The sequence below is a fragment of the Ornithodoros turicata genome, chromosome 1 (genome assembly GCF_037126465.1).
Source record: "Ornithodoros turicata isolate Travis chromosome 1, ASM3712646v1, whole genome shotgun sequence".
Taxonomy (NCBI): domain Eukaryota; kingdom Metazoa; phylum Arthropoda; class Arachnida; order Ixodida; family Argasidae; genus Ornithodoros; species Ornithodoros turicata.
Window position 1 is genome coordinate 228,786,526 of NC_088201.1, and position 27,061 is coordinate 228,813,586.

Here is a 27,061-nt window from a genome sequence, read left to right on the forward strand (position 1 = left end):
AATTTTAAACGTGGTGGATCATCCGTATTTATAGGAGACGGGGTTTAGACATGCTCTTACCTTGGTTGACGGCGAGGTGGATTTCAACGCAAGTCTCAGTTCGGTCGCAAAATTCATCAGCACACGACCGCAGATGAATTCGTCAGACATTGTGTTTGTTTTTTGTGGGTGAGTATTATCCGGTACTTTCTAGTTCCGTACTATAATAAATATGATTTTCCCCATATTGCAGACGGAAGGTTTTCACAAGAGACAGCCACGGCAAGAAATTATACAGTCCTCAAGGTACGACGCCAGCGGCGTTATCTCTCTATTGAGGTGTCGATATACAGTGCAGGAAAGCCTTCGCAGACATTGTCAGTAATGCCGATACAAATGTAACGTTGGTGGATTATGGTTACACTGTAAACTGAAAGACACCCTTGTGGATGTAAATGGTTTGTTCTATAACTCACACCACGTTTTACACCTTATGGTCTGGAACACCCTTTTTAGAGGGTGTATTCTGAGTAAAACACCATTTGGAACGGTGATCTTCCTTGAAAATGGCTTTTTTTGCACCATTTAAACACCCTTTTAGGAGGGTGTAAGATTGTTAAACACCTTCCTATAAGGGTGTATAAAGGGTGCAAAAGAAGGCATTTTCAAGGAAAAACACCCATTCAAATGGCGTTTTACAGTTGAATACATCCTCTAAAAAGGGTGTTCCGGACCATATGGTGTAAAAAGTGGTGTGAGTTATAGGACAAGCCATTTACACCCATAAGGGTGTCTTTCGGTTTACAGTGCATTACCATTCAAAACTGAAGTAATTTCAGTTGAGGGCGCCTGTATTGAACAGCATGAAAAGAAATTATTACTCACCAGACAAAGCGTTGTAGACATAGAATGGGTTTGGCCGCTGTAGTTGTAAGACCTTGATAAGGATTGAGATGCAATGAACAAGCGGGTTGTAGCGGTGTAGTTGGTTGTAGAACATACTTGAATGGCAATTGCAGCAAGAGACTTTATTGCAAGTTCATTTCAAGTTTCTACTGTGTTACAATTGGTTGGGTGCTCTCTTTTTTTTTCTGCGTAGATTTGTCTCACTCCCATTAAACTTGTGCTAGTTGCGAGTCTGCAGGTCTCCTGTCGTAATTGTTTAACCTACCTGTCCGCGTCTCTTGCTGCAATTACATTCATGAGATGTGATGGCTTGGACTCGTATCAGCTGATGCGCCCTCGGAGATGCTGGTCAAGTTTCCCAGCAGTCTTTTCAAATAATTCGCACTCACACACAGGATAGTTTTCGGTGAATTTCACTCGGCACGCACGTTATCCCCGTCTCACCCAGTCACTCTGGTGGACCGCTCTTTATGTGTCCGTATCTACATGCCGCCCCTGCACACAGTTGGCTCGCGGTCCTTACAGGACTACTCGCATCAGTACCTTCACTGCGTGCAAGGTCTACAGGGTGTCCCAGAAAACGTGTCATCAAATTTTAGTAAAAAAACTACGCAACATAGAGTCATGCGGTCAACGACATTTGTTCTAACTAGGTTTTTGCCACCTCCTGATATGAATGTCGAGTAACGTAAGTTAAATAATGTAAATTTTTGCGAACTGAAGTCTGAAATTTGCCACGTGAGGGTCACTTTCTCACCCCACCACTATAAAGAGCGCGTCTAATTTACTCAAATAAGGGGTTATCCCATCAGAAAAAATACCCGAACATCATGCTCTACTGAGCTAGCGCGCGACAAATTTTTCAGCCCAATCCTTGTCAGTCCGACGAAAGGAGGTTGGAAACCCAGCCCACACCCGCAACACAGAAAGAGATAACACAGGTATGACTTATCGCGTCCGACTTTCCCTGGGATCGCACCTTCCCGCTCCCAATTTCAGGAACGTTTTCTACTATTACTCTGTGGGCTGGGTTAGGAACCTCCTTTCGTCAGACTGAGAGCGATTGCGCGCAAGAAGTCGTCGAGCGTTATGATTCGGTGTTACGAAAAGCATGATGTTCGGCTATTTTTTCCGATGGGATAGTTCGTAAATATCACTGTCAATTATCATGAACTTGAGTGAATTCGGCACGCTCTTCATATTGGTGGGCTAAAAAAGTGACCTTTACTTGGCAAATTTCCGACTTCAGTTCGCAAATATCTACATAATTAAACTTGCGATACGTGACATGCACATCAGGAGTTGGCAAAAACCTGGTAAGAACAAATGGCGTTGACCGCATGATTCTAGGTGGCGTAGTTTTTTTTAAAATTATAATTCAGTGACACGTCTTTTAGGACACCCTGTATATTCCTCAGTTCTGTAGATGCTACTCGCCCATACCAAATGTGAGATTCCTCAGCAACCTATTAGTCTCATTGTTCCTAAACTGGTGTGAGTGACTTTGTTCCTGCAGGAAGGCAGTTGTAGCTAATGAAGCAACTCCCCCAAATTGATTCCTTGTTGACTCGAGAGACAGTCCTTCTGTGAACCCGGAAGAAATCTCTCTCTTCAAAATACCGGCGGCGCTTCTCTAAAAGGGGCAGTGCTCTCATATTTAACATCGCTCTTAATCAGGGCCGGTGTTAGGGGTGTGCGGAGCCTGAGGCAAAGGCACATCGCGGGGCCTATTTCACACCAGCAGTAATGAAAATATAAGAAATAAGATTTTCGCAGATGGAGTTTTTAGCAGTACCGGAAATTTCAGCAGGAGAGAAGGGTGAGAAATCCTTGGTATAGCTTAAAGGGTTGGCGGACTTTTCTTAAAAGTGGGACTTTTTCTCATCGTATGACGTAATGGCACGTAACACATTCTTCTCTCATTCGGGTGCGATTAAGTGCATACTTGATATTTTTAAAAAGTAATCCCTGGTTGAGGGCTTCGTGCGCGGGGCCTATGCAAGCGCGGGGCCTAAGGCGGTCGCCTTACTCGCCTACCCCTCTCGGCGGCCCTGCTCATAATCCTACCTCGTCCGTCAAGTCGTCCTGCAGGAGTCACCATGCATATTATTTGCGCTCCGCTTTGCGTTATAGCTCTGCAATGGAATTTACAAAAACGGTCCGAGAAAGCAACCGCGGACTGCCGACTAACCGCTCAAAATTCACTTACTTGAACGGGTTTGAACCCGTTTTACCGGTTTAAACCGGTTGGAAACGGTATATTGTGCGCTGATGCGGAGCTGAAGCCGAACCGAATGGAACAACGTAAACGTTGCCATCCCTGGGTGTGACATGTGGCGGAGCTCTGGAGAAGAGACACTAAAAATCCCGGATGCATTTAGGGAAAAAAAAAAAAACATTAACAATAGCCAAGTAATAAGACGTTCACTGAGTGTTACGCTAATCCCTTGGTGTTTGTTCGAAGTAACCTGAATCTGAATTCCAAGGACAAATTGAGCACCCGGACAAACAAAACCCAAGCAGCACAATGTACCGAAAGTCGAGTGCAATAGGTGTGGACGGTATGTATCTTATCAATGTTCTGTAGATTCACGAGTCTGTTCAAGGCCTTTCACCTACCCGTCCACCCCTATTGCACTCGACTTTCGGTACATTGTGCTGCTTGGGAAGATAGCAAGGGAAGTAGCTGAAGCATCTTTAGTAATAAAGAACGGGGATATGTGAGTAAGCCAGCCCTCCATGGACCTGTCTTTGGAAGAGATAGCATATCTGCACAAGATGTAATCTCTGATGTGGATTAATATGCTCGGTACTTTGTGAGGCATGCGTGGCATGTGTGAACGTGTTAGATAATGACGGCTTATCTGTTAAGCATGTGTTGTAACTAGTGATGCCACGAACCAAGGTTCGAGGTTCCAAGGTACCAAGGTTGGCAAGGTTCGAGTTCGCAAAAGTTCGACTTCACTGCGCATGCGCTGGCGTGACCTGCCCGGAGACGTAAACAGTCCAACGTACGCCACTCAAGGCTTAATTAGGCTTAATCACATCAGACAATATGCACTCCTGTACGGTATGCTCGATAAATCAGTTAGATTTCCTTCGATTTGTACTTTTAAAAGAAACTTACCTGCGCCTACCACGGTACCACCTAGCCCCTATTCTTACAGACACCTTCGCACAGTAAACAGACAGTCGCTAGGAAAAACAAAGCACGTCACGTAAGGACAACGGCGCAAAACTGTTAGCAGTTAAATCTTAAATGTACAAAATTCGTTTACCACGAAGCCAGAACACTAGTGGGCTCTGGTCTGGGGACGACTTTCGTCGCTTACCTGTCATCCAAAGCCCCACGAAAAAAATCCGCTAAATTCAGTTGCGAATTTTTGCGAACCTCTGCGAAACTGACAAGAAATTCGAAGGTTCGTCGAAACTTGCGAACCATTAGGTTCGCAGTCGAACCGCGGTTTCGCAAAAAGTTCCTGACATCACTAGTTGTAACAGTGGGGGGGGGGGGGGGGGGAACAGTGGATCTTATTCGTGTTTCAAAACTGTTCATCGTTGACGCTATTGTTTTCCTTGTCCGTCCCGAAATAAATATTCTGTCAGTTGTGAGTAAGCAGCGTGGCGTCAACTTCGTGCCTTCGATCCCTGTGGTGTTTATTACTGCATTCAAGAATATCAGCTCCCAGCTTGCTACGACAGCAGTATCTTACGGCACCAGGCGGCGCTTTAATAAAAGAAAAGAAAAGAAAAACTGGAACTTCAGAACGAACTGAAGCATGTTTTACGGCGATAGCAGATAAGGGTGTAATTTCTTGAACATGCTGTCCTGTGCGTTGCATCGTCGACAAGTCAGCTAGACGAAGCCAAGACACAGGCATAGCTCGGCGCAATCATGATCACAATGCGTTATCAAAGCCTGATGATCGCGATCATGAGTGCGATCACGAAGCACTGGCAAGGCTGCCGCGATCATGATCGCGCCGAGCTATGGACACAGGCAACGAGATAACGGATGTGGAGAGATATGTTACAGTGACAGCAGTTGTCTCAATTCTGGTCGATCGCTTGCAAGCTCGGTCTCTCTGACGGTGAATGGTAATCGCATGCCACTGCCATCCTAAGGCACACCAGCTTTGACGACGAGGGTGTACAGACGCGCATGTGGCTTCACTTCGCGGACGTCCCACTGGCACATGAACAGCTGTGTCGCTGTCCTTCATTTGACGCCAGTGTGTCCTGCGACATACCAGTATCTTCTGTCCTTTTAGCGCTGTCTTTCAGTGATATTGCTTTTGGAGTGAGAGAATAACTCTTCTATTTATTTTCAGGTCTCACGTGGGAGGGCGGAATATGTAACGACGAAAAAAAGGTGGTTCTCGTGAACGACATTGCGAATATTTTTTATGCCTTGCCGAACGCTGGGTTCCAGCTCGCACGCCTGTGAGTAAACAGCCTCATTATCGTCTGCAAGCTACCGTCCACGTTGAAGCTCTGTGCTGATGAATACTGTTATTTTCGTGCACGTAAAACAATGTCAAGATGCAGTGACTGGCAGTATTTGAAGTATTCGGTACTGGAGTAGTACTTAAAGCACTTTATCAGGTGACTGGAGCAGACAAATCTGCAATCAGACGTCGCCACAACTGGGACAAACAATTCAGCTGCCAGCGTCGACGGCGTAGACCGGCTTAGGTACGAGATCCCTCGATGGAGCAAAACAGCAGCAAGGACGGACACAGAAGACGCGTTACACTTTCAACCTGCTTTATTACAATAAATGTGGAAGATCTTCTTAGGCGCGCTTCAGCGCTTCTCACAGATAAGCAACTTGGCCTTATCAACTCAAAAATCTGGTATGGATAACACTGCCATTGGATAACCATATGATACATGTTTGCGCCTATGAAGATCTTCCACATTTATTGTAATAAACCTGGTTGAAAGTGTAGCGCGCGTCTTCTGTGTCAGTCCTTGTTCCGCTTTTGCTGCATCGAGGGATCATGTACCAGCATGCTCATCTACTAACGGGTAGGTACGAGATAACAGCGAGGGGCAAGTGATGAGATTAATTTCGTAGCAGTGTCGATACACGCAGTCAACTTTGCGGAGAAAATAAATACGCATAAATCACGCTACGATTAAGCTAGACGATTAAACAAGCGATTAAGCTCCTCTGGCAGCTCGGAGATGAGTATTGTTTGTCCCAGTTATTTGTTGTCCTCGAGTTTCGATGACGCGAGTAGCAGGTGACGTCATGTCTTGCTAAAAAAATTAAGTGATGTCATGTTCTGGAGAGAGCGCTCGTCTCTTTGCAACGACGACGCCTGCGTCCGGTGAGGGTTACCTCCACGACCTACCTCGATCAGCTGTCTTTTGCTTCCACCGCATCTCCAGCGGCAGATATTGTCGGCACAGCATCCCGGATGAAATATCTTCGGCTTCGTGTGAAAACTCCAAATTGCTCTTCGGGTTGTACGTTGCTTCCGTAGAAATGAAATGACCGAAGCATATCGCTGCTTTCGGATGTGGAACACGGGAAATGCACGCTGAGTTGTTCTTGCCTTCCAAATGATTTGCAGCCGGATGAAGCAAAATTCACGTTCCTCGTGGGTTCAGAGAAGTCACATTTTTTTAGTCGTTGGTCACTAGTAGCGCGCACCGCTGTTATATTACTACTTCTGTCCCGATCTAAGCAGCAGTACAGCAGACCCCACAGCAGACGTCCCGGCCGGCTTGGCGGAAGAAACCAAGCCAAATATCACTGCAAACAGAAACGTCCCCGACCACGAGTTTGCGTCAGGGTTTGCGGGCCGCACGCCGGAATATAGATTAAACCAAAAGTTCACTTAAAAAAAAAAAACGCAAATAGTTTCGGGTAACTACTTTGCACACATAATCCGTGTTTCCTGATGAACACGTCGTTACAGTATCGATCCATTCTGTTACACTCGAGAATCGGTGTTGCTGAGCTCTGACTTGGCGACCCCCGACGCGACGTGGTGACCTGGCTGCGGAAGTAGACGCGCTTTTCTGGCGTGGGGAGAGGAGAGACGTCGAGCAACAACAACAACAATAAAAAAAAAAAAATGCCATGTCGATCTCTTTGACGACGTCGGCGAGAGATTACGAGAATGCTACCTTTGCGATCAATACGGTGACACAGAAAGGCCACTGTTGTGGGAAGATGAAAACCGTGCGGCTTGACCGGGCGGTGGATATGCACTTCTACTTCCGCCGCCCGTTGACGACGTCGCGTCAGGCGTCGCCAAGTGAGAGCTGGACCTAAGCGAACTCCAACTGGGGACGAACCAATGTAATGTGACCCAGACGTTTAACATGAGAAAGAGCGGGTGGCGGGAGTTGCCGTTTCACGTACCCTCCACAGTAGACTTTTTAACACTTTGATGGTGTAATAGACCTCCCGGTGTTATGCAAACATTGCAGCGACTGAAGCGCCACAGTGGTGGGCGTCCGTGGGATGTAGAACTATTCGCGTGTTCTGGCGTATATAATCACGTATGTTTGTTTTGCCCACCAGTGGGCAGATCACGTCACAATGACGTAGTTCTCGGGGAAGTCTATTGATTTGTCCCATGGCGCACACCTTTTCGGTGCTTCCTTTACACCCGGATCGAGGAAACAACAGAAGGAATACCTGACTATATATGACTCGAAATCTATCATATTAATATATCATATATCATACTATATGACTCGAAAGTGGTAGCATGCGTAACCGTTTTAAAAATACCCGTGTTGAGCTTTTCTACACGTATTAATTTTTGAGCATTTACGATGTAAAGTTAAATTTAAATTAATCGACTTTTTCTTTAATCTGAGTTTCAGGCTGGGTGCACCAACATCGTGCACACCAGACTTTTCAGAGCTGGGAGGTCGGACTAAGCTGTTCTATCCCTCAAACTGCTCTATGGATAACATTACAAACTTTCTCAGGTGAGTGTTGGGTACGTTGTTTGTACTGAGGAATATCCTGTTTGACAGTAACGTTAACTTAATAGATTTCACATGATAGCACTTACGCTATCAAGATAGCTGTAGTTATCATGTTTATGACAACAGTAGCTATGAGTGGAGGTCGACACGTAATGCAAGGCCTTGGTCAGTTCGTGTTGCAGAAACAAAACGTCACACAGGCGTAAATCATGTAGACTTCGCGCATACCACTGGTATTGCTTCATCGTCATCCCTTGGGTGGCAACTACGAGCTCTCAAACTGTACAATGCTGCTTGGGGTTTGTTGCTCACACGTGGTTGATATCATGCCCTCAGCTCGGGTTCGCAATCACCTGCGTGGACATATCACTTGTTTAGTCGTACAAATGGGGCACATGTCGAAGAATATAATGAGTTAATGTTCGCAACAGTTTGAAAACCTCGGTATCATATCATCGAGATAAGAGTTTCTGTCCCTGTGCACGGCTTTGGCGAAATAATTTAGTTATATGTAAAGAGATACTATACATGACAGGAACACATGACATGACACCATTTCGTGATAAGGTAGTCGGTACCGCAAACTTGGGCCACGAAAGGTTGTTACTCTAAGGCAAATGCCCCTTTCGTTCAGGCACACAGCTTGACCCCGCACGAATCTGTTCACGCCATGCTCGCAGCACAACGATGAATTCAGAACCCTTCAACACTTTCCAGTGAAATTGTCCACACTTACAATGCACAATTACTTGAGACAATTGACGTTCTGAGGCTGAAACACATATAGAAAGGTCAAATACGTACCAAGCCTCAACTGCCCACGCAATTCATGATGAAAGAAGGAAGTCACTGAAGAGCTTAGCCAGCCGTAGGAGAACACACATCTTCTGGATTACCGGTCCAGGGTTCTACCACGGTCCCTTGATAACTTTCTGGTCATGCAGCTCCGTCAAAAAGTTGGCCTAGGGACAACGGGAGCCGCGTGGTGGCGCCGCGATCGGAACGAGGTAGAATCTCCCGCTCGGGCCAGTCATGGGAACGGCAGATGGTTGTTTTTGCGCTTTTCCAGACATCCTAGGAAAAAATTATTTCTTTGCAATGGCTTCCTGCTACGTTGTAGCAACTGTAATCGAATAATCGTTTTCTGTTCGGCATTATTTTATGCGGAAAGCTGCTGCCGACCACTTCGAGTGGCACGGATGTATTGTCGCGAGTCTCCTATCTTCAAACCCTCAACCGGAGATTCTAGCGCAGTTTATGTGCATAGGGCACGGTGGTAAGGTGATCTGCACTTTACTTAGCGCGTACAGTACCTTTTACAGTTAATTGCGGACAGTTGCTGCGCCCATGACTGCGTACTAATTGACGCGATCGGCCGATCGCAATCACACCAGTCCTTTCACGAGGTACCAAATGAGTTACTCTCAATTGTTGCCACGAAGCTGATGAAGACAAAAGTATAGCGTCTAAAAATATCCCGACTGACAGACATGTCACGAAATTTAACCGCTGTGTCCTTGTTGTTCATCTCTTGTTTTAGTCATCTATCGTCTGGACCTCATTTCTTTTACGAGACTGAAAGGAACCGCCATGTATCCGACATGCTTCCGTGAATCAATCTCGAGCGGCCTTTTTGCCCTGCCATGCTAAACAACTTGAATAATGCGTACTTTATTTAGCGTGTAAAGGACTTTCTACAGTTAATCGCAGACAGTTACATGACCGCTTAGAGGCCGCGTTCACATGTAGCAACTCGGTAGCTCCACCCACAAGCAGCCTTACGGCGACCGGAGAGGTGGAGAGGTTCGAATCCAACAGGTGGAGTCTTTTCCTTATCAACCGTTTGTCAAATTATAGTCTTTTTTTTGCGCGAATAGATCATTATTACCTTCTAGAACGGCAATTGACATATTTTCGTGACGTTCGTAAAAAAAAGAAACAAGTTATTTCTGAGCTGCACGTGCAGGATTTGAACCCGTGAATCCACGCCCTCGGGAGCCACGTGACAGTACTCCTCTCGGTGATTGGCCAGCACGCGAGCAACTTTTCAAGTTTTCGTTCGAGGAGCGATTACGAGCAACTTGAGTTGCTGGAGGAAGGGAGTTGCCTCAGGACAGAAGCCGCCGATATTTCGAACAGCGCCTGTTCTTCTTCTGGGTTCTTCTTCCCCAGAAGAAGAACAGTCTCTGTTCGAAATATCGGCGGCTTCTGTCCTGAGGCAACTCCCTTCCTACATCTCTACCGGTTCGCTGGATTTCTACCCATTGAGTTGCTGGAGGTTGCCAGCGTCGGCCGACTGCCAATAACTCCAAAGTTGCTCATAGTTGCCGGAAAAAGCTGTCCGTGTGAACGCTGCCTTAGTATTTGACGCGATCGCTCGATCGCGATTACACAATTATTACAAATGTTGACATCCCTGGGAACCAAATCAGCTCAAGAGCCCCAGTTGCATGATAAATTTCTTACAGATACTGTCCATAAAAGCACTGAGTTCGTTGTTGGTGTCTACGGCAGACGCTTTCTTTTTAAGGGGGCAGTTTCCCGGGCATCATTGTCTGACGGAACGGCTTCGCAGTTTCGGCGAGTACGACGGCAGCCGTCGAATATGCGCGGCACTGCATCTTCTCGAATCTTTGACTTTCCACGCTTGTGCAGCACTTGATCGCCGTTGATGACGAGTTCGTCGTGCCATACGACATCGCTGTGGTCAAAGTGCTTCTCGCAAACACTTGTGTGTGGAGAGTCAATACTGAACTGCCCACCATCAATGCGATGGATGGCACCTTTCCACTTCTCACGCTTGTCAGAATACGCAGGAAAAGCAAACATGTACACCCCCTTGCCACTCCCAGAATACCCAGAGCGACATTTGGTAACACAGCATGTCCCTGGCATGCTGCTAGCACACGGTTATAAAGCGACAACAGCCGAAAAACGTGTACTGCAAATGGGAGACGCAGGCGTCTCTCTCCCGCGTTCCGATGGCAGCGCCACCACGCGGGCGCTCCGGTCGCTGGGCAAAGCTTCCCCATAGAGTTACGGAGAAGCTGCGTGACCAGGAAGCTATCAAGGAACCGTGGTTCCACCATTGAGCAAAGCTAACACGCCTCCCCCAGCGACTTCTAAGGGAGCCCTGGTCCGGTAATCCAGAATATGCGGGTTCGAGTCCTACAGTTGGCTAACCTCTTCAGTGACTTCCAACACTCAGCGCAGTTACTGTTTTTATTGTATTTAAACTTTGTGTTTTGAACGCTAAAAATTTTGTGTCGCTTTTTCCGGCAACTGAAGAGAGCTCCAACGAAAGAATATTAGCCAGGCAAGTGAATGTTTCCGCAAAAAGTACAACAGCTCAGTCTCATCGAACTTCTACTACGTCCTGCCATGGAGGATTGCAAAGGAAGACGAGTACTGCAAGAAAGTTGGAGGTTTGAGGAACGAACCACGAGACAGGGGTCTCTGCAGTGTGAGTTAACCATTACACAGAGGGATACTTATGGAATAATGATATTTCATATTAACGTACACGAAGAAGAAACGCTGTAGGTTCAGAGCGTTATTCCATTTCTTTCCAATAATACGTCATAAGGGTGACAGGCGATGACTTCCAGTGGTGTGATCGTGTACGATTTGAGGAACTAGCGCAGGGCGCGCAATGAAGGCATCGAACGCAACTACTGAAACTCATCAGCAGGCCTCTCCACCACTGAGGAGACAGTAGAAGCGGTCACGTGTTTTGAGAAAACTAATGGGAGTGGCGCAAGCTTCCGTCCCTCTTACGTCAGAGCTTTACAGCGAAGTTTCTTCAATGATGGCTGTTTTATCAGCTAAGAGACTTGAGAAAAACAAAATGAAGAAAAATAGCATACGCTCTTTGGCTGCACGTTGAACATATGTTTATAAATCCCAAACGTCGCCACACCAGCATTGGACAGCTGTTTCGGCCTTATTGGGCCTTCATCAGCAATGCGTAGGTGGGCGACGTTTGAGCGAGTGGCGTCGGAAGGTCACGTGGAACGTGATGTCCTCCCGTCAGGGTGCGTGACTCACCTCTGAAAGCCCAGTGCGAAGCCAGTAAAGTATTAAATGAAGAAAAATAGCATACGCTCTTTGGCTGCACGTTGAACATATGTTTATAAGTCCCAAACGTCGCCACACAAGTATCTTTCGTCGGTATTCTTACACTATATGGATTTGAAAAGTATAATGAGCGACACCGAGTGGGGGAGCCACACTAAAAAATGTGGGCAGCTGTTTCTCGACGGACGACGTGAGACCATGAGGGATTCCCTTGCGAATACGTAGATGCTGGCTAGCTTGTGAGTAAACTTCATGATGGGGAAAGGCTGAGTATTGGGCAAGAGACCTAAACAACACAACAGCAAACCAATACACAAATGACAACACAACACGAAGGCGATTTCAGCCTGCGTCTTGTGTCGTTTATGTGTCTTGCCCGTCGCTCCGGCTTAGCTATCATGGAAGGACGCCCCCCAACCTTTCCGCGTATACAAGTCAGTGATTTCGCGAGTAATATAATTTCGCGTGGTTGGGCTAGGTTTGGAGAGAAAGATAAAGAAGGGCCATATCTTGTTCATAATTTTAACGTACCTCACCCCAGAGTTGTGCCTAACTTGTTACAAGTAACTCGTTACTTGGTAACGGTTACTTTTTTTGGTAACGAAGTAACGATTCAGTTACTTTTAAAAAAATAGTAATAGTAACGGAATCAGTTACAAAAATTGGTAACTCGTTACTGACGTTATTCGTTCCTTTTCTTCAGCGCGGGGGAGCACATTTTGGCACTCCGTGTGGCGCTTTGCGTGGACCTGCGTGACCCACGACCACGTGTGACTCATTGCTGTCCCTCATTGGATGTGTTGTTGACGTGCTGAATCGTCTTAAACGAAGGCCCTTGTCTTTTATCTTGTTTCCGCAATCTCCGACCATCACTCCCTCCCAAGAATGGGCACCAATTGTGCTATGGCTACAAAAAACGCCTTTCTACTTCTAGCATTTTCTTGTCTTTGCTAAGCTTCTGAGCGCCTTAAATTACGGTGCAGCCCCCCGTCTGTTTTTGGGAACCTTTGGTGATCGGTGGCACGAAAACCGGTGTATTTTCTTGTGTTTTCATAACCTCCGATCACCCCCACTTCGGCAGCAGATGTCTTCGCACGAAAGAGAACGAAGATCACTGATGTAAATTTCGAGTATCAGCTTCTTGTGAAGTGCAATTTCTCATTAATAACGAGTTGAAGGCAAGTGAGGGCATGTTTGTTGGCTCCTTTAACTATGCGGCGGTAACGTAAAAGTAACTCGTTATCTGTGACTAACGAGAGCTCGTTACTTTTGTATGTTGGTAACGCGTAACGTATTTAGTTACTTTTTTTCTGAAGTAACGGGTAACGGTATTTAGTTCCTACTTTTTGGTAACAGGCACAAGTCTGCCTCACCCTTAGGATATTATAGTTAGGCGTCCTAAGGTTGCACTGGTTTTGACCGTGCTTTAGGGTTTGTGTTCGTAGTACTTCGTCTGATGGGTTCAGAAGCCCTTTAACGTACGACTGTGTAACATATGTTTGTTTAGTTAGGATGTTTATATCTCCTTCGGAGTTTTGTCTACCTCATTTCATACGTATTGTGGTGTATAGGTATGTACGATGTATTGCACGTAGCAAAATATTTGGTCTCGAATTGACCAGCCTCGTTGGACGAGCAGGTGCGAAGCCGTGCACATCTGCATGATCTCTTATCAGCCTCTCCGCGAAAGAATACGTTCAACAGTGTCATTCGTAAGGCGTAATAGTTCGATAGTGCGAGACCCAATCTTCAGAATCTCTGCCTTTTGGAGATAAGATTTCAGAGAGAAACAAAAAACATGGAGTGTGTTTGTTTGTCGTGTAGTGTCTCTCTGCAACGTTAAATTGTAAAAAAAACGGATAGGTTATATATTTTATTTCCTAATATATGTTTCGTTATAGCGACTGACAACACAGCGGGTATACGAGTGGCCCGAGCTAAAAAATGTAACACACTCAAGAAAGACACCATGCATCTTCGACTGCTGCACTGTTTCGGATAATAAGCAGGAACTTAAATTTCAAACCAATTTGGCTTTCGATGGCAAGCCCTGTGGAGAAGAAGGAGTAAGTACTGGTCGGTCTCTGCAGAAGGACCTTTTATTTTAGTCACGGAGGAGGAGAAGGAGGAGGAGTGTCGTTGGGAGGAACCCGAGAGGTCTGCCTGCCTGATTAGGCGGCATGTTTCTCGGGAAGGGAAAGGTGGTGGAGAGGAGGAGAGGAAAGGGTGAAGTGGAAGACCAAGCGGAATCCGCTCGGGGGGAGGATAGCTGCGTCCATGGGCCGACTTCAGGGGAACTGTGCCGGCATACGCCTATTACACATCTGAGGGAAACCCAGGAAAAACCCCAGACGGCACAGCCGGCCCGCGGATTCGAACCGCGGACCTCCCAGTCTCCAAGCGCACGCGTTACCGCTGCGCCACCGGAGCTGGTATTTTTAGTCACGCCGTTGCCGATTGCTAGCATTTTGTAGCTTCCCGTTACCAGCACCAGGTGGCTATGACTATGGGGATGCGGAAACGTGGCAGTCTCATGAGCGAGATAATAAAAGATAAGGGGTTGGAAAGAGGGAGAGGAGGCCGGTATAACTCTGGGGCCAACCTCAGGGGACGTGCGTGCCGATATCGGTCTTCGCGGTCTAAATAAAATCAGGGACCCGAGCCGGAAGTGAACTCGAGCCGAAAAACGAAAAAAAGAAACGTTATTTCCTGTCGGATCCGAAAAGAACCCGAACAATTTTTTTTCCTTGTCCTGAACAGAACAGAAAGTGCAAAAACCGAAAACAAAAAAATGATACGTCTACTGGTTCGGGAACTGGTTCACCGGTACAGCTTGGGACAAAAGTTTACGGAACACGGCGTTGGCGTATTTCTTCATCGCAGCAGCCCCGCCATACCTGCCAGGAATAGCTTGAATAAGAAACAGGTGACCAGCTGTTCTCTCCATCTTTTAGTATGTGTGTCTGCTCCCGTTTGCTGCTAGGGTGCTGCTCAAGTGGAGAAATGTCACATCCCGCTGTTCCGTAAACTTTTGTCCCAAGCTGTAACATAGTTGTACTACCGACCGAACTTTTTGTTTGTTTGTTTATTTATTAATTTTTTTTCGATGATGTGGGTAAAATATTTTGACTTTTATCACACCAGCTTTTTGCCGGAGCAAAAGAGGGCCCTGACCGGGTTCCGCTAAAAAAGCACTTCGCTCTTCGTTTTCAGCAGACGACGCGAGAGAACAATACAATAAAATATCAGATGAATATTAAATGTGCGTAGTAGTTGTCTAGTGTTTTCACCTGAAACGGTTATCTCACAATTCTCTCTTCGACGTAGAAAAATTACTGCCGATGAACCGGTTAAACCAGGACTGAAAAAGGTAACGGTTCCTCCCTATAAATGTCCCGACCGACGGCCGCTTTTTTTTGTTTTTTTTTTCTTAGGGGAGGGGTTCTCCCTGGGCCGAACCCGAAGGGAACCGATATACTAATTTCGGTTAAGCAGAGCTGAACCCGAAGCGAACCAATACGACTGAACCCGGATCAGAAGCAGACAGAAAAAAGAAAAAGAAAGGAAAAAAAGACACCGGTTCCAGTCCCTGAATGAAATACAGTTGAACATGTAACAACGTGAACAGCCTTTCTTAGTTGGGATGAAGAGACGCGGCCCTATTGCGGTTACCAGGAAAGGTGAACGCTCCATCGCTATTGTGGAATACATGCCAGTGTCAACGTAAACAACAACATAGTCAGTACAGTTCCAACATAAACAACATGTGACACTAACAATATCTTTCAGGACGGAAAAAAGTGCTTCTACGGCATGTGCGTAGACACGAAACGCATCGGATGACAAGAGACGAGAAGCTCGAGATGCATTTCCAGACTCAAAGCTGAACATTTGAAATCACTCCTACGCTATAAGCAGAAATGTTTGCAATGAAAATAATAAAGTGAAAGAAAATTCCTAAACAGTGCATTAGTCTACTCGTGTATTACGTGTAGGTTCAAATCCAGGATGTGGAGCTCGACCACATGTTGAAGATTTGGTTCATTCACGATTTCAAATATGCGCTGTCCATACCCTGCTTCCTCCATCACACTGGACTACGCCAAGATCTATATGACTCAGACTTTCTTGTGATCAATCTAAGAAGCGATCGGCTCTTACTATCGACCCTTCATCTTTTCAGCATCTCGGATTATCTTATCCCGGTTATAGTCGTAACGCTGCCTACATGAGTGAGGCCAACAACGGCAAGCAGGTCGCGTTCCATCCAGCAACGTCATATAATCGACGATTATCTAGCTTTATTCGAGTACACTGCGTGCAGAGAGAACAGAAAGCGCGCTGTGTTGCACAAATGATATAATTTTCCGTTTGCTTCATTTTTTACGATTTTTGAATATTGTTGCTATCTCGCACGGTTCCGCACACAGGAACCATTCCACACCAAATGATCGTATATGCGTGTGTCATGTGTGTAGCGAATGTGTATGCCTCATCAGCCGCACTGGCGTGCGCCAGCTGAGGCACGTCTTCATCGTCGTCCACGGGCCACCACATCACTCCCGCCCTCAGACGGGCAGCTGTTTTTGTGATTGAAGTCCTCGTCGATACCAAGACGGGAAGAATGACGGCGGCACGTAGACGAGGGATGGCTGGGGATTGCGTCTTTGCTTTGTGGTGCTGACTATGGTACGCCGAATGGTGTGCAGGGATGAAGCGACTGAACAGCGACCGGTTATTCCGCTCTGAGCTCGTAGTGTTGTCGACAAGGAGAGTCCCTGGCAGAACCATCGTTAACTACAGGGAGACTGGAAGTAGAACTCAGTGACCTCCGTGCGGGCCCCCGGTGGAACGTTGGTCGCGGTGTCTGTTGACCGCAATTGGATGGGCTGCCAGCATCCTGTATCAGAGCCTGGTGGGAAGGCGAAGAGGGCAGGGCTGGCATGGCAGTGCGGATGGGGCAGTCCAGTCGCCAGCAGCGTACCGCGACCAATACAGGAGCATGATGCTCGGGAAGGTACCGCTGGTGGAAGTCCGAAGAGCGCCATCACGAAGCGTGTGGGCGACGTGACGTGGAGTGTCCGATCATATGGCGAACTGAGCTGTGTAGATGAGCGAACCATAGTCTTCAGCAGCCGGGCTTTTGAGTGAGCCGCGGTGAACTGACATCGTCTCCTGGCGATTTTTCGGAAGAACGGTGCATCGGACCTTCAGTGATTGCTTCGAATATGGTCATGGAGAAATTTGGAGTGGGACTGGCTCGAATCAGCCGAAAAATGTTTTCACGTTCGGATAACGAAATGTAGTGGAGGTGGTGTTCCCCTACATGAGTCCTGATATGATGGAACGTCCCAGCTGCAGATGTTCGTGGCCTTACCCTGGGACGGTGCAGGTAGGACTACCGGTAGGACCACTGATCTCGATTGTAAAAGGCTGGATCGCGGATAGGGAGCGCGAGCGTGAAGAAACCGGCCGCCATCTTACTGTACCCACAACAGTCGCCGCAGCGATCATGGCAACTTCTTGCAATTACGGTCGTACCAACCGTACTGGCAAGGTTACAGGGCCTAAATTTATACAGGTGAGTCACTCTTTATCGAGGAATAAATAGGCGTCCATTCTGTATATTTAGTTGACCATTATGAAGTGTTTTTTTGCCCAAAACGAGCACTGGATGCAAGTTGCTTGATCGCTCTTCCGACGTTCAATCGAGCACACTTGCATTTTACCCGGCGGCAAATACAGTTTGAGTGCATAATATGCTTGAAAGAACACGTTACACTACACAGGTAGTGTTGTCATCAATATATGTGCGAGCACTCGAGCGCTTTTTTGCATGCATTGCTAGCATGGTACACGGTGTTCTCTGCGGAAGCAAGTGGCCAAGTGCCACATTCATTTCTTTGAATTACCTTCACGCACAAGTTCGGTATAACGTCATAATGAGACCACGATTGTCACCTTTTTTCATGTATTGGTATTGTTTTGTGCCTTGGTTTGATTTGTGACAAAGAATCCTACGTAACGGTGGTGTGGCGCGACTTGAATAACGCCTTTGTGTCTGAGCTGTATCGTCAGCTTGTTACGATAGTAATAATTTGTAGCGTGTCGTGCTATTTGTAGCAGTTTTTAAGGCAAAAGTGGTCTCTCAATACAGGTTTCGTCATGAGGGCTACCCAGTGAATTATCTGTGCAGTGTGATACGGCTGGGTGTACAGGTAAGTATCACGTTCCTCATCCACTGGTTTCTACTTTACAGGAAGGAACAACCACAGTGCACGCACTGTGGTTAGCCTCTCTCAATTCTGCATATTTTCTTACATGTTCACATCAGAAACACACCTTAGACTTTAGGCTCCTTCACCCAGCAATATAATAATTAGAGATTGTACTTCTTTTTAGAATAGTTTTTAATCTTTTTAATTTTTAGAAGATACAGGGATTGTAAACCATGTTTTAAACTGATGTTTTAACATTTGTCCAATGCATTTATTAAACAACATATTCATTTTTAACTGGTTGCACCCAAACCAATGTTCTGATGTATTATTTCTTTTGTTGTCGACGCACCATAAAAATTGGAATAATCATCATCAATGCATGTTACTTCACAGCTGCCTCAACATACTCAAGAAATGGGTGCAGAACCTGCGTAATGCCCACAAACTTTGACTACCACAGCACCTCCAGAAAGTAAAGGCATATGTGTCACATGGGATTTTTAAAGGCATTCACAGTATATAATACCTTGTAAGAACTGTTGTTGATCTAAGGAGCCTCTACAGTACACTCTCAGAAATTAAAACTTGTCAGGGAACTGTGATAATTGTTCCAGTTAATAGGCATGCACATGTACGCTATAAGAAGAAAATTATTTATTGAGAATGCACTACTGTTGATCACACTCATGCAGCTGTAGGTTTACCTTCGGCCTCTTGGAACTCTTTTTTTTAGTTGCCTTAGCTGCAGGAGGAGTGTCATCCAACATGTCAACTACTTGCAGAAATATTGACGTATTTAAGATTATGACACAGTTTGAAGGGTTTCAATTCAGGAAATTTGCAGTGGCAGGGCCTGCCAGAGTGAAACCTACTGAATATGTTATGGTGTCGAAGTGGCAGTTCCTCCAGGATAGGAATATCTTAGATGGGAGCAAAAAGCTTGAAATTAACAAAGTGTTGTTTGCATTAAGCAATTTGTAATACACTGAACACATAGGCAGCAAAACAAAAATTTAAAAGTCAGCATGTATGAAAATTGGGTGCAACAAATTTGCATAGTGTACGTGTACATTGTCATTCCTGAGATATATATTGTCATTGCAGGGAGGTCACAAAACAATAAATGTAGCCTTTTGCGACCTCCCTGCACGTTCATTGTATCCTGAAACGCATAAGTGCAAGAAATAAATCTTGAACTTGAATAAACTTGATGTTGTATAAACTTGACATAAGACGTTGAATAATATAATGAATGATATAAAATATTGAATAAACTTGAACTCGTATATTCTCTTTACTCATCATCAGTGATCTTCATTACAAAAGCATATCGTGTTAGACTTTTTTGTTTGCGTTTCACAGACTGGGTACACGAGGGCCAAAATGACAAAATCACAACTGTTTCAAGCTCCAAATAGTCCTGTTGCAATTTGAAGACCATATGTGGAGCTGCATTTTTTGGAACATGCTCCACATAACAAGCATGACAAACTTTTCTCACGCTGCAGTTGTATCCAACAAAAGCATATGAGCGCTGGAGAAGGACATTCAGTTTGGCACAACCGCGCCTGCAAATAATCAGAACAAATAAAGGAAGAAGCAAACAAACATAGAAGGGCTGTACTTCAAAAAGAGATAAGTCCTGTGTCTCAAGGAGGTGTTACCACTTTCTAAGTAACTTAATTGATTAAGCTTACATCACTATACCTGAATAACTGTCCTAAAGAGTGTGATCTAATTGCGTGAAGTAATTATTTGGTCTGCTTCGGTGTGTCCATATTTGCGAGGCAAAGCACTGCTGTCGTTTACTAAGAGACTCTTGCTAAGGCGATGCTTGATATAAATCATACTAAACGCATACACGGCTAAAACAACGGCTGTGATTCTACAGAACGATCTCTTTCTGCCATGCGAGTATATCTCTTCCCGGACCGTTCTTTATGGAACAATTTTTGTCCAGAACGCAGTACGGGATATTATATACATGGTTGTTGTTAACCTCAAGTCGTTTCTTATTGAAATATTGGCTGGGAAACGTGCTGTAGTACAATCCCCAGCGCTGCACTGCAGTGACGGTCTAGTTTCGGAATGCAAAACATAACGTAATTAAGAATCGAACGGCAGGACACCTGTGAAACACTGTTAGGATACATCAGTATACTGGCACCTTACAAAATTGTGTGATGACAAACAACGACAAATGCTTGCAGCGCAATAAATACTCACAATCTCTGTTGCCTCCCATTGTTTTCTATGGGCGCACACAGCACTTTAGGGCCCACCAACATGGCGGCATGAAGGCACGCCTCTCCCCCACGAGCCCCTCTCCCATGCGCGATCCAGCCTTTATACATAGAGATCAGTGGGTAGGACTGGCGCGCGCCAGCAAAGGCACGTCTTCATCGTCGTCCACGGTTCAAGCTGATTCCCTCGTCATTCATGTAGTTGCTGTTGTTGATCTAGAGGTGCCGCTTGACCCCCCCCCCCCCACTAGCATTTTATGTGTATTTTTTGGGTGGTTCGTCACGACTTGGAAAGCAACGAAACATCGGGCTTTTCTAAACAAATTGAACTTTACGGGGTGCAGAGCCCCTGAAAGATGCAGTGCTCCTCAAAAACCTATGTCCCTTTAAGCAGATATCATGGCCCACGTAAGGCACGGAGCATGTTCGAAAGCGTTTCATTTGATAGGGGAGAGTTCACTTTACCATCTTCAAGCAATTTTCACAACCGGACAAGAGTGCTCGACGCTTGTGGCATACACAGAATTTGATAAGTGTGTCAATTTACGAATTTTTTGCGATATAAATTTCTAAATTTCTTCCTGATTTTTTTTTTACAAGTAGCACCGGTACTGTACTGTAAGCGCGCACAAAAAAGATCCAGTCCCGCACTGGGGACACTGTACACCGCAATTAAAAATCGGGACATCGACAAAATGCACGATTTCGAAAAAAAAAATCCGACGTGAAGAGGTCGGGATAGGGGCGTGATGAAGGTATCATACGATGCACCGTCTTCCTAGCAATACGTAACAAAAAATATCTCAGAGGTACTTTTTGTTAAACTCAAATAATAATTTTCTGATTGATGGTAAACTCGCAAACGTGTATGCGCGTTGTGGTGCGTCGTAGCAGGCATCTGCGATCGTAGAAATAATCGGCGAAGCTGTCAGCACAGCTGGACAGAGTGCAGTTAGAGTGCTAGGGCAAGCCACTGCTCGCTTGGACGCTAGAGAACTCTGAAGTGATCAGAAGCTGTTCCAGACAGAAGAGGAGGATGAATGAGCAGAGAGGGAAGCAGTGAAATTATGCCATTGAGTGCGCAGGAGTCGGAGGGCATGACTTCGGAAGGCAGCAGAAACTTTTTTATGGCAGATACAGAGGGGATATATGTTTATTAAGAAAAAAGAATGGAAAGCTCAGCCAGACGGAGGTCGCCGTGCTATACCATATGATTACACACAGGAGATACAGTCATCTGAGGCGCTTCTCCGTTGCACTCGTCTCACGGAGCTCTTCTGCCAGAAGCACGTATGGAGAGGAATTTGAGGTCCGGATGTGGTTGGGTGGAAGAGATGGTGACAGATTTCGTTCAACAACCAGCACCCTGATGGATTGTTTCAATGATGTGAAAGAGTTACAGGCAGAGAAACCCCAACTGTTTCTTATTTTGTGTGGGTGGAAAATTTCTGAGTTGGCTGAGTTATGCAGTGTTATGCCATCCAAATTCACCAAGAGCACATATTCACGTACTCTGTTGCATCCGGAAGACTGCAATTTGCAGTCCTGGGGAGTAAATGTCGGGGTTAGTTGACTAAAATAGGGAGTAATTGCAATCTAGGGGACTAGAAGCTGCAATTACTCCTTATTTTACTCCTTTTTTTAGAGTTTAGGAGTGCAAGATATGGTACTGGTTTTGGCTGTTTGTTGCACTGTGAGGCGACGTGGGCAACCGGAGTAAGCGGCTGAGTGAGCGCCAGTACATTTGGCGCATTTCGATTGGCGTCTTACAGTACTGTCAACGCTGCTGTGCGGACCAGAGCACGTTCTGCAGGGAAAGGTGCCCTGACAGTGTTGAGACACATGTTCATAACGCCGACAAGGAAACCGTGGCGTTACTTCGAAGTGTTCGGTGACTTTATGCGTGTAAAATCCAATGTCGACGGTATCAGGATCGGTATGTCGGTATCACTTCTGTGGAGAAAGTGAGGAAGACCCTGTCTGTGACAATTTTCGTTGTTGTGCCATCGTCAAAACGGCGAGCCACCTACTGACGGTGGACAGCGGTGACGCCAGCAGAGGCGAGGCAAGCGTGTATCTCGTCCTCAGGATAATGCTTGTGAGCACCCACGATTCTGTCGACGTTCCGGGAGTACGACGAAGGGACCGTCGGAGTGACTTGAATGCCACATATGTTAATGACCTGAAGGAGCTATGTAGGTGTTGCCTAGAATCTGTAGATCTCCACAGAAATCGGTAGATGTGGCGACGCTGTTCTGTCCTCCGAAACTGTAGCACGGACCGGTTCGCAAAATAGTGTCCGAAATAGTTGTTAGGCTGCAACAAAAGTATACACGCGAACTCGAAGGCGTAATTTTGCAGCCAGTAACTCAAGGGCTACACGTGTTACAGCGTTGTTGTTGAAGCAGCAGAACACACAGAGTGCGTGTTAATGCCAAGCATTGTTCAATTCCTGGAAGAAAACAGCGCAACGCAGACAAGGTCATACTGCGACCAGGAAGCCTTTCATTTCATTTCAGTATGCTCGTTAATTAAACATTGATTTGTGCTTTAAAGTTCAAGGAAAAGTTCTTACAGTTATATCGTTCTAATTAGCCGCACTTCACACCATTGTTTCATTCAAAAAGAATTGAAACGTGTTAACCCGTGGCATTTCTGGTGTTTGCTGAAATCTGCTGTACTCTCTTGTTACTGAAATGTTATATCACGTCAGGGTACGCCATGTCTGGGTATTGAGCGTGAAGCTATCGAGCGGAACACGAAAACAGCCTTCCAGAAAATGAACAGGTGTCTCGTTACATTCTGCGCGCTCTGGGGAGTTGCTGTTGGAAATCCGAACTCGGGCATGTCTGCAGTTTTCGTTACGGAAATTCGAGCAACTATAGAAGTGCCGAAGTTGATATCCTTTAGTAGCATAGAAGGAGGTAACCACCTCTCATGGTGGTGGCTGCTTTAGGACTTTTCACGATCTTGTGTTTTAGTTTCCGCTGGCTACAGCCCCAGCCGAGCTTTGATGTATGACTTGCTGTGTCATTGTTCGGAGCGGATACATTGCGACAGGCGAACGCATACTAATCCCTCCTGTCCCCCACTCCTTCCTAACACGGAATAAGAAAAAGGCTTTTAAAATAACTGCGTTCATTTACGCCGGTTACGACGGCCGGCTACGGGCTAAAGGCAGGCCAACCTCACGGTACCGTTATTATTCGCGCAACAAACTTCTAAACCAATACCAAATAATTACTGGAAGAAATTAGTCCCGGAGGAAGGCTTTTTTCTGGAATATTTTCGCCGATGGTACTGATTCGTAAAATAGAGGTCCTGCAAGCGTCCGAAGTAAAATTTCCAACTTCAAAGAAAAGTTTGCAAATGAGGGGCTTCTTCCTCAGAACATGCTCAGAACAATGCCGATGTTCCAAGGATCGTTACGAAATTAGAAAGTTATAATATCGTGCCACTTGGCAGAGGGACCGTGGTGAAACACCCTGTAGAATTAATTATTGCTCGCTATGGTTATGTTCGCCCGAGAACGTAAAATTTGTGGTGAAGGCTATCCAAGTATTGCTCACTTTGAAACTCGATTTGATAAATGGTAAGGGAGATTTAATAGATTTAATTATTTGTTGTCCCTGAATTGTATAAAAACCTATCGCTTCGATTAAAGATAGCCTCCCCCTCTGTCCATTTCACTGGTTGATATCGCCTGTTGTCGTTGTGTTGTTAATAATAATATGAAGATAGTGGTGAGTGTTGTGATATCGAGTAAATAATGGTTAGTATATAGATTATTGTGTGCACGTGTGCGATGTTCGAATTCGGATCCACTAGGATAATAAAGATATTCATGTGTACACCTGAGGATGTCTATTTCTTGCACGTCGGCTCGCGGGTGTGACCAGGAAGTTAGTAGTATGGGATCAGCTCAAGAAGCCGGCAAGTCACACAATCATCTGGACGCCATTAATTTGCAATTAGAGCAATTTGGGACCCCCACAGTAATTAGGTTCATTCAGGGAGTCACTACACTAATTGGGGAGCATCTAAGACGTGTCCAGACCACTGTGAGTTGCCGGCTACTTGAGCTGATAAAAAATTAAAAAAATAGGTACAAAATAAAATAAAAAGATAGAAATAGAGTGGAGAGAAACAATTTATTCGAAAATCAACGATGCCGTGACGAAGAAACGGCTCAGGGGTGACCAGCGCTTGTTAGCGTCAGGTAGTTGAAGAGATCGAAGACAGGTGGCCACTTAGTTGCAAGGCATCACACCAGATGGCGCCACCATCATTGCTCTATGTGAGACAGAGTGTGTAAGACAGAGAACAAGATACAAGCGGCGGGTAAAATGGCAACACTGCTAGACAAGTCTATCCATGCAAGAGAAAAGGTCTAACCGCTACTGCTAAACAGCACGGAGAAAATAGCACACATCGGGGAAAAGGCTTAGGGGGAGCAATCGCTTAGGCCTAACCACAGCGCCTCAACACTATAGGGACCGTGCGACACCTAAAGGGGGGCGCTGCTCCATCGCAACAGCGCCACCAGTGGCGGTCTTGGAAGTATCCGACGTGATACCACACCGCCCGTTCTATGCATTCTCAAATGGAACCGTAGCTTGCGTGGCGACCGCCGTAAATAGAAGAGCTAATTTTCGAAGTGCAAATAATCTGGAACCTTTCTGGGGCGCGAACGAAGAGAATGGAGACAAACTGCACAGAAGCAACCACCGTATTTATAATGTATCTAACAGTGCGTAAGGAGAACAGCCACTCGCCTCTGCCTGGAACACCTGCAAGTGATACCTCGAGAGGGTGGTTATTTGACGACTCACAAAATCCTGGCTTGCTAGCGAAGGCTATATACGTGTATTTCTCTGATTCCAGCCACTTGTAATATGTCTCTGACTGAGTCTTGTATTCCTTTCGTCCTCTTTGCACACACATAGCTTCGTCACTGAAATCGACATCGTGCGTCTGTTTTATCCATACAAATAAATACGTGAGGTCACAACTTATTGTCTAAACTTGTACTGCAGTTTTTGCAGTATCTTCAGATACAATAACGCTAAAGGGATCCTTAAAAGAGAAATTATATGAGTTTTTGCCTCGGCTACCGCCGTACGCTTGCGGCACGACAGCTGTGAAATGGTTGGTGCGTAAATACTAAAACTAAACCTTTTGGACAACGTAGAACTTCCGTTCTCACTGTGAGACTCGTCAACAAGATTACCGGGAGCAATATCGGCTCTGGGCACTGGCAATGAATCACATCAATCAGTATCACGATCCAGCGGTGTTTCACCGTCACGAAAGTGGCAACTGTAAATCATTGATCATTTTGCAGGTCCTTATTGAGTTTCATTGAAACTAGAACAAAAGAAATAGAATATGTTGTGCGCACCTCATGCAATGGCCGAACGCGCGTCACAAACGCTATTCACTGCCAGTCTAGTGCCCTCGGCGGTATTGGAAGCATAGAAATCACGACAAATGAAAGATCAGGTCCCTAATATGAAGAGTTCTTTTAGGTGCTGGCACAGTTAGCGATGCAACAGTTCCAGTGTGGCAAAAAATATACCCGCAGTTCACATGTAAACAAAGCTGGCTACCTGGCAGCTATCACGCAATATACTTTCTCTGGAGGCCGCATCGCGGCGCTACCAGTTTGTCGCACACTCCCTATACACCGAACACAAGAACCGCTTAACGTGCGTCAACACGGAGAAAAAGGCTTGGTCACTGCTGAACAAGTCTAAACGTGCGAGAAAAGGCTTAACACGAGCGCAGTCAAACATCGGCAAATCACTCGTTGGTCACCGCTAAACACGGGGGGGGGGCACGGCAAACATGCGAGAAAAGGAGCGCGGTAAAATAACGCGGCAAATGACTCATCTTGTCCCCCGCGGCGACTGCTCATCAGCCAGGCAGAAACTGAGCGGGCGCGAAGACCACACGACTGCTCTCCGCGCCAGCCAGCCAGAAACTGAGCGGGCGCGGGGACTGCGGAGCAACCGAGCACACGTCTGCTCTCCGCGCCAGCCAGCCAGCAACTGACTGGGAGCAACGCCAGCAACGTTCATATTAAGCACGCCCTGCGGAAGCAGCGGCATTTGCAAGCAGTCTACATCGTCAACTTTGTCATTGATTTATTGAAATACCGCTTGGTTATTGACATGCAACGCATTAAACAGTCCGAATAACTTTGACGAGACTCTGTGTTTTCTTTCACTGAAACATCTGTATTGAATACATACAAAAGAGTTGGACGATAGATGCCTGCACCCTCTCTGTCTTGTCTAATCTCATGAACAGAACGAGATGATGAGACGTGCCAGAAAAGGGGAATCTTCATCGCAGCGTCGTCATTACGCGGGTCACTGCACCTGCACGATGACGGAATGGTCATTCTTTTCGTACACCTATTCTGCTACCACACTGCCACGATGACCCGTGCTTCTCCTGTCTGCGAGAGAGAGAGAGAGAAGCATGTCTCCACTAGAACTTTTATTCTCAATTACATGCGCGTGCAGCTCTTTGTTCCACAGTCACCTTTTTCAAGTGTAACGTCATTTCTTTAATGTCCACCTCGTAATTGTACGTTTTCTTGTCGTTGGGAACTGATATGAGTTTAAATTCGTCGTTGTTTAAGAGGAAAACGACGCGAATCTCGACGGCAGA

General features: G+C 46.0%; 2 protein-coding genes across 2 annotated transcripts in view; both read left to right on the forward strand.

Annotated features, from left to right (window-relative positions):
• Positions 1 to 27,061, forward strand: part of LOC135377127 (uncharacterized) — an 83,573-nt gene that overhangs the window by 19,796 nt on the left and 36,716 nt on the right. The window lies entirely within an intron of this gene.
• LOC135377126 (uncharacterized) lies at positions 39 to 15,886 on the forward strand. Its single transcript, XM_064609434.1, has 7 exons — positions 39 to 168; positions 233 to 285; positions 5,217 to 5,328; positions 7,735 to 7,842; positions 11,131 to 11,305; positions 13,821 to 13,985; positions 15,709 to 15,886. The coding sequence occupies exons 1-7, from the start codon at positions 134 to 136 to the stop codon at positions 15,760 to 15,762; spliced, it is 702 nt and encodes a 233-aa protein (XP_064465504.1). The 5' UTR covers positions 39 to 133; the 3' UTR covers positions 15,763 to 15,886.

What these genes read in the sequence shown, in the direction of transcription:
- LOC135377126 (XM_064609434.1), top strand. Translation starts at nt 134, where the DNA reads ATGAATTCGTCAGACATTGTGTTTGTTTTTTGTGG. An exon ending in GAAATTATACAGTCCTCAAG is followed by an intron (nt 286 to 5,216) that starts GTACGACGCCAG and finishes ATTTATTTTCAG; the next exon opens with GTCTCACGTGGGAGGGCGGA. An exon ending in AACATTACAAACTTTCTCAG is followed by an intron (nt 7,843 to 11,130) that starts GTGAGTGTTGGG and finishes CGGCAACTGAAG; the next exon opens with AGAGCTCCAACGAAAGAATA.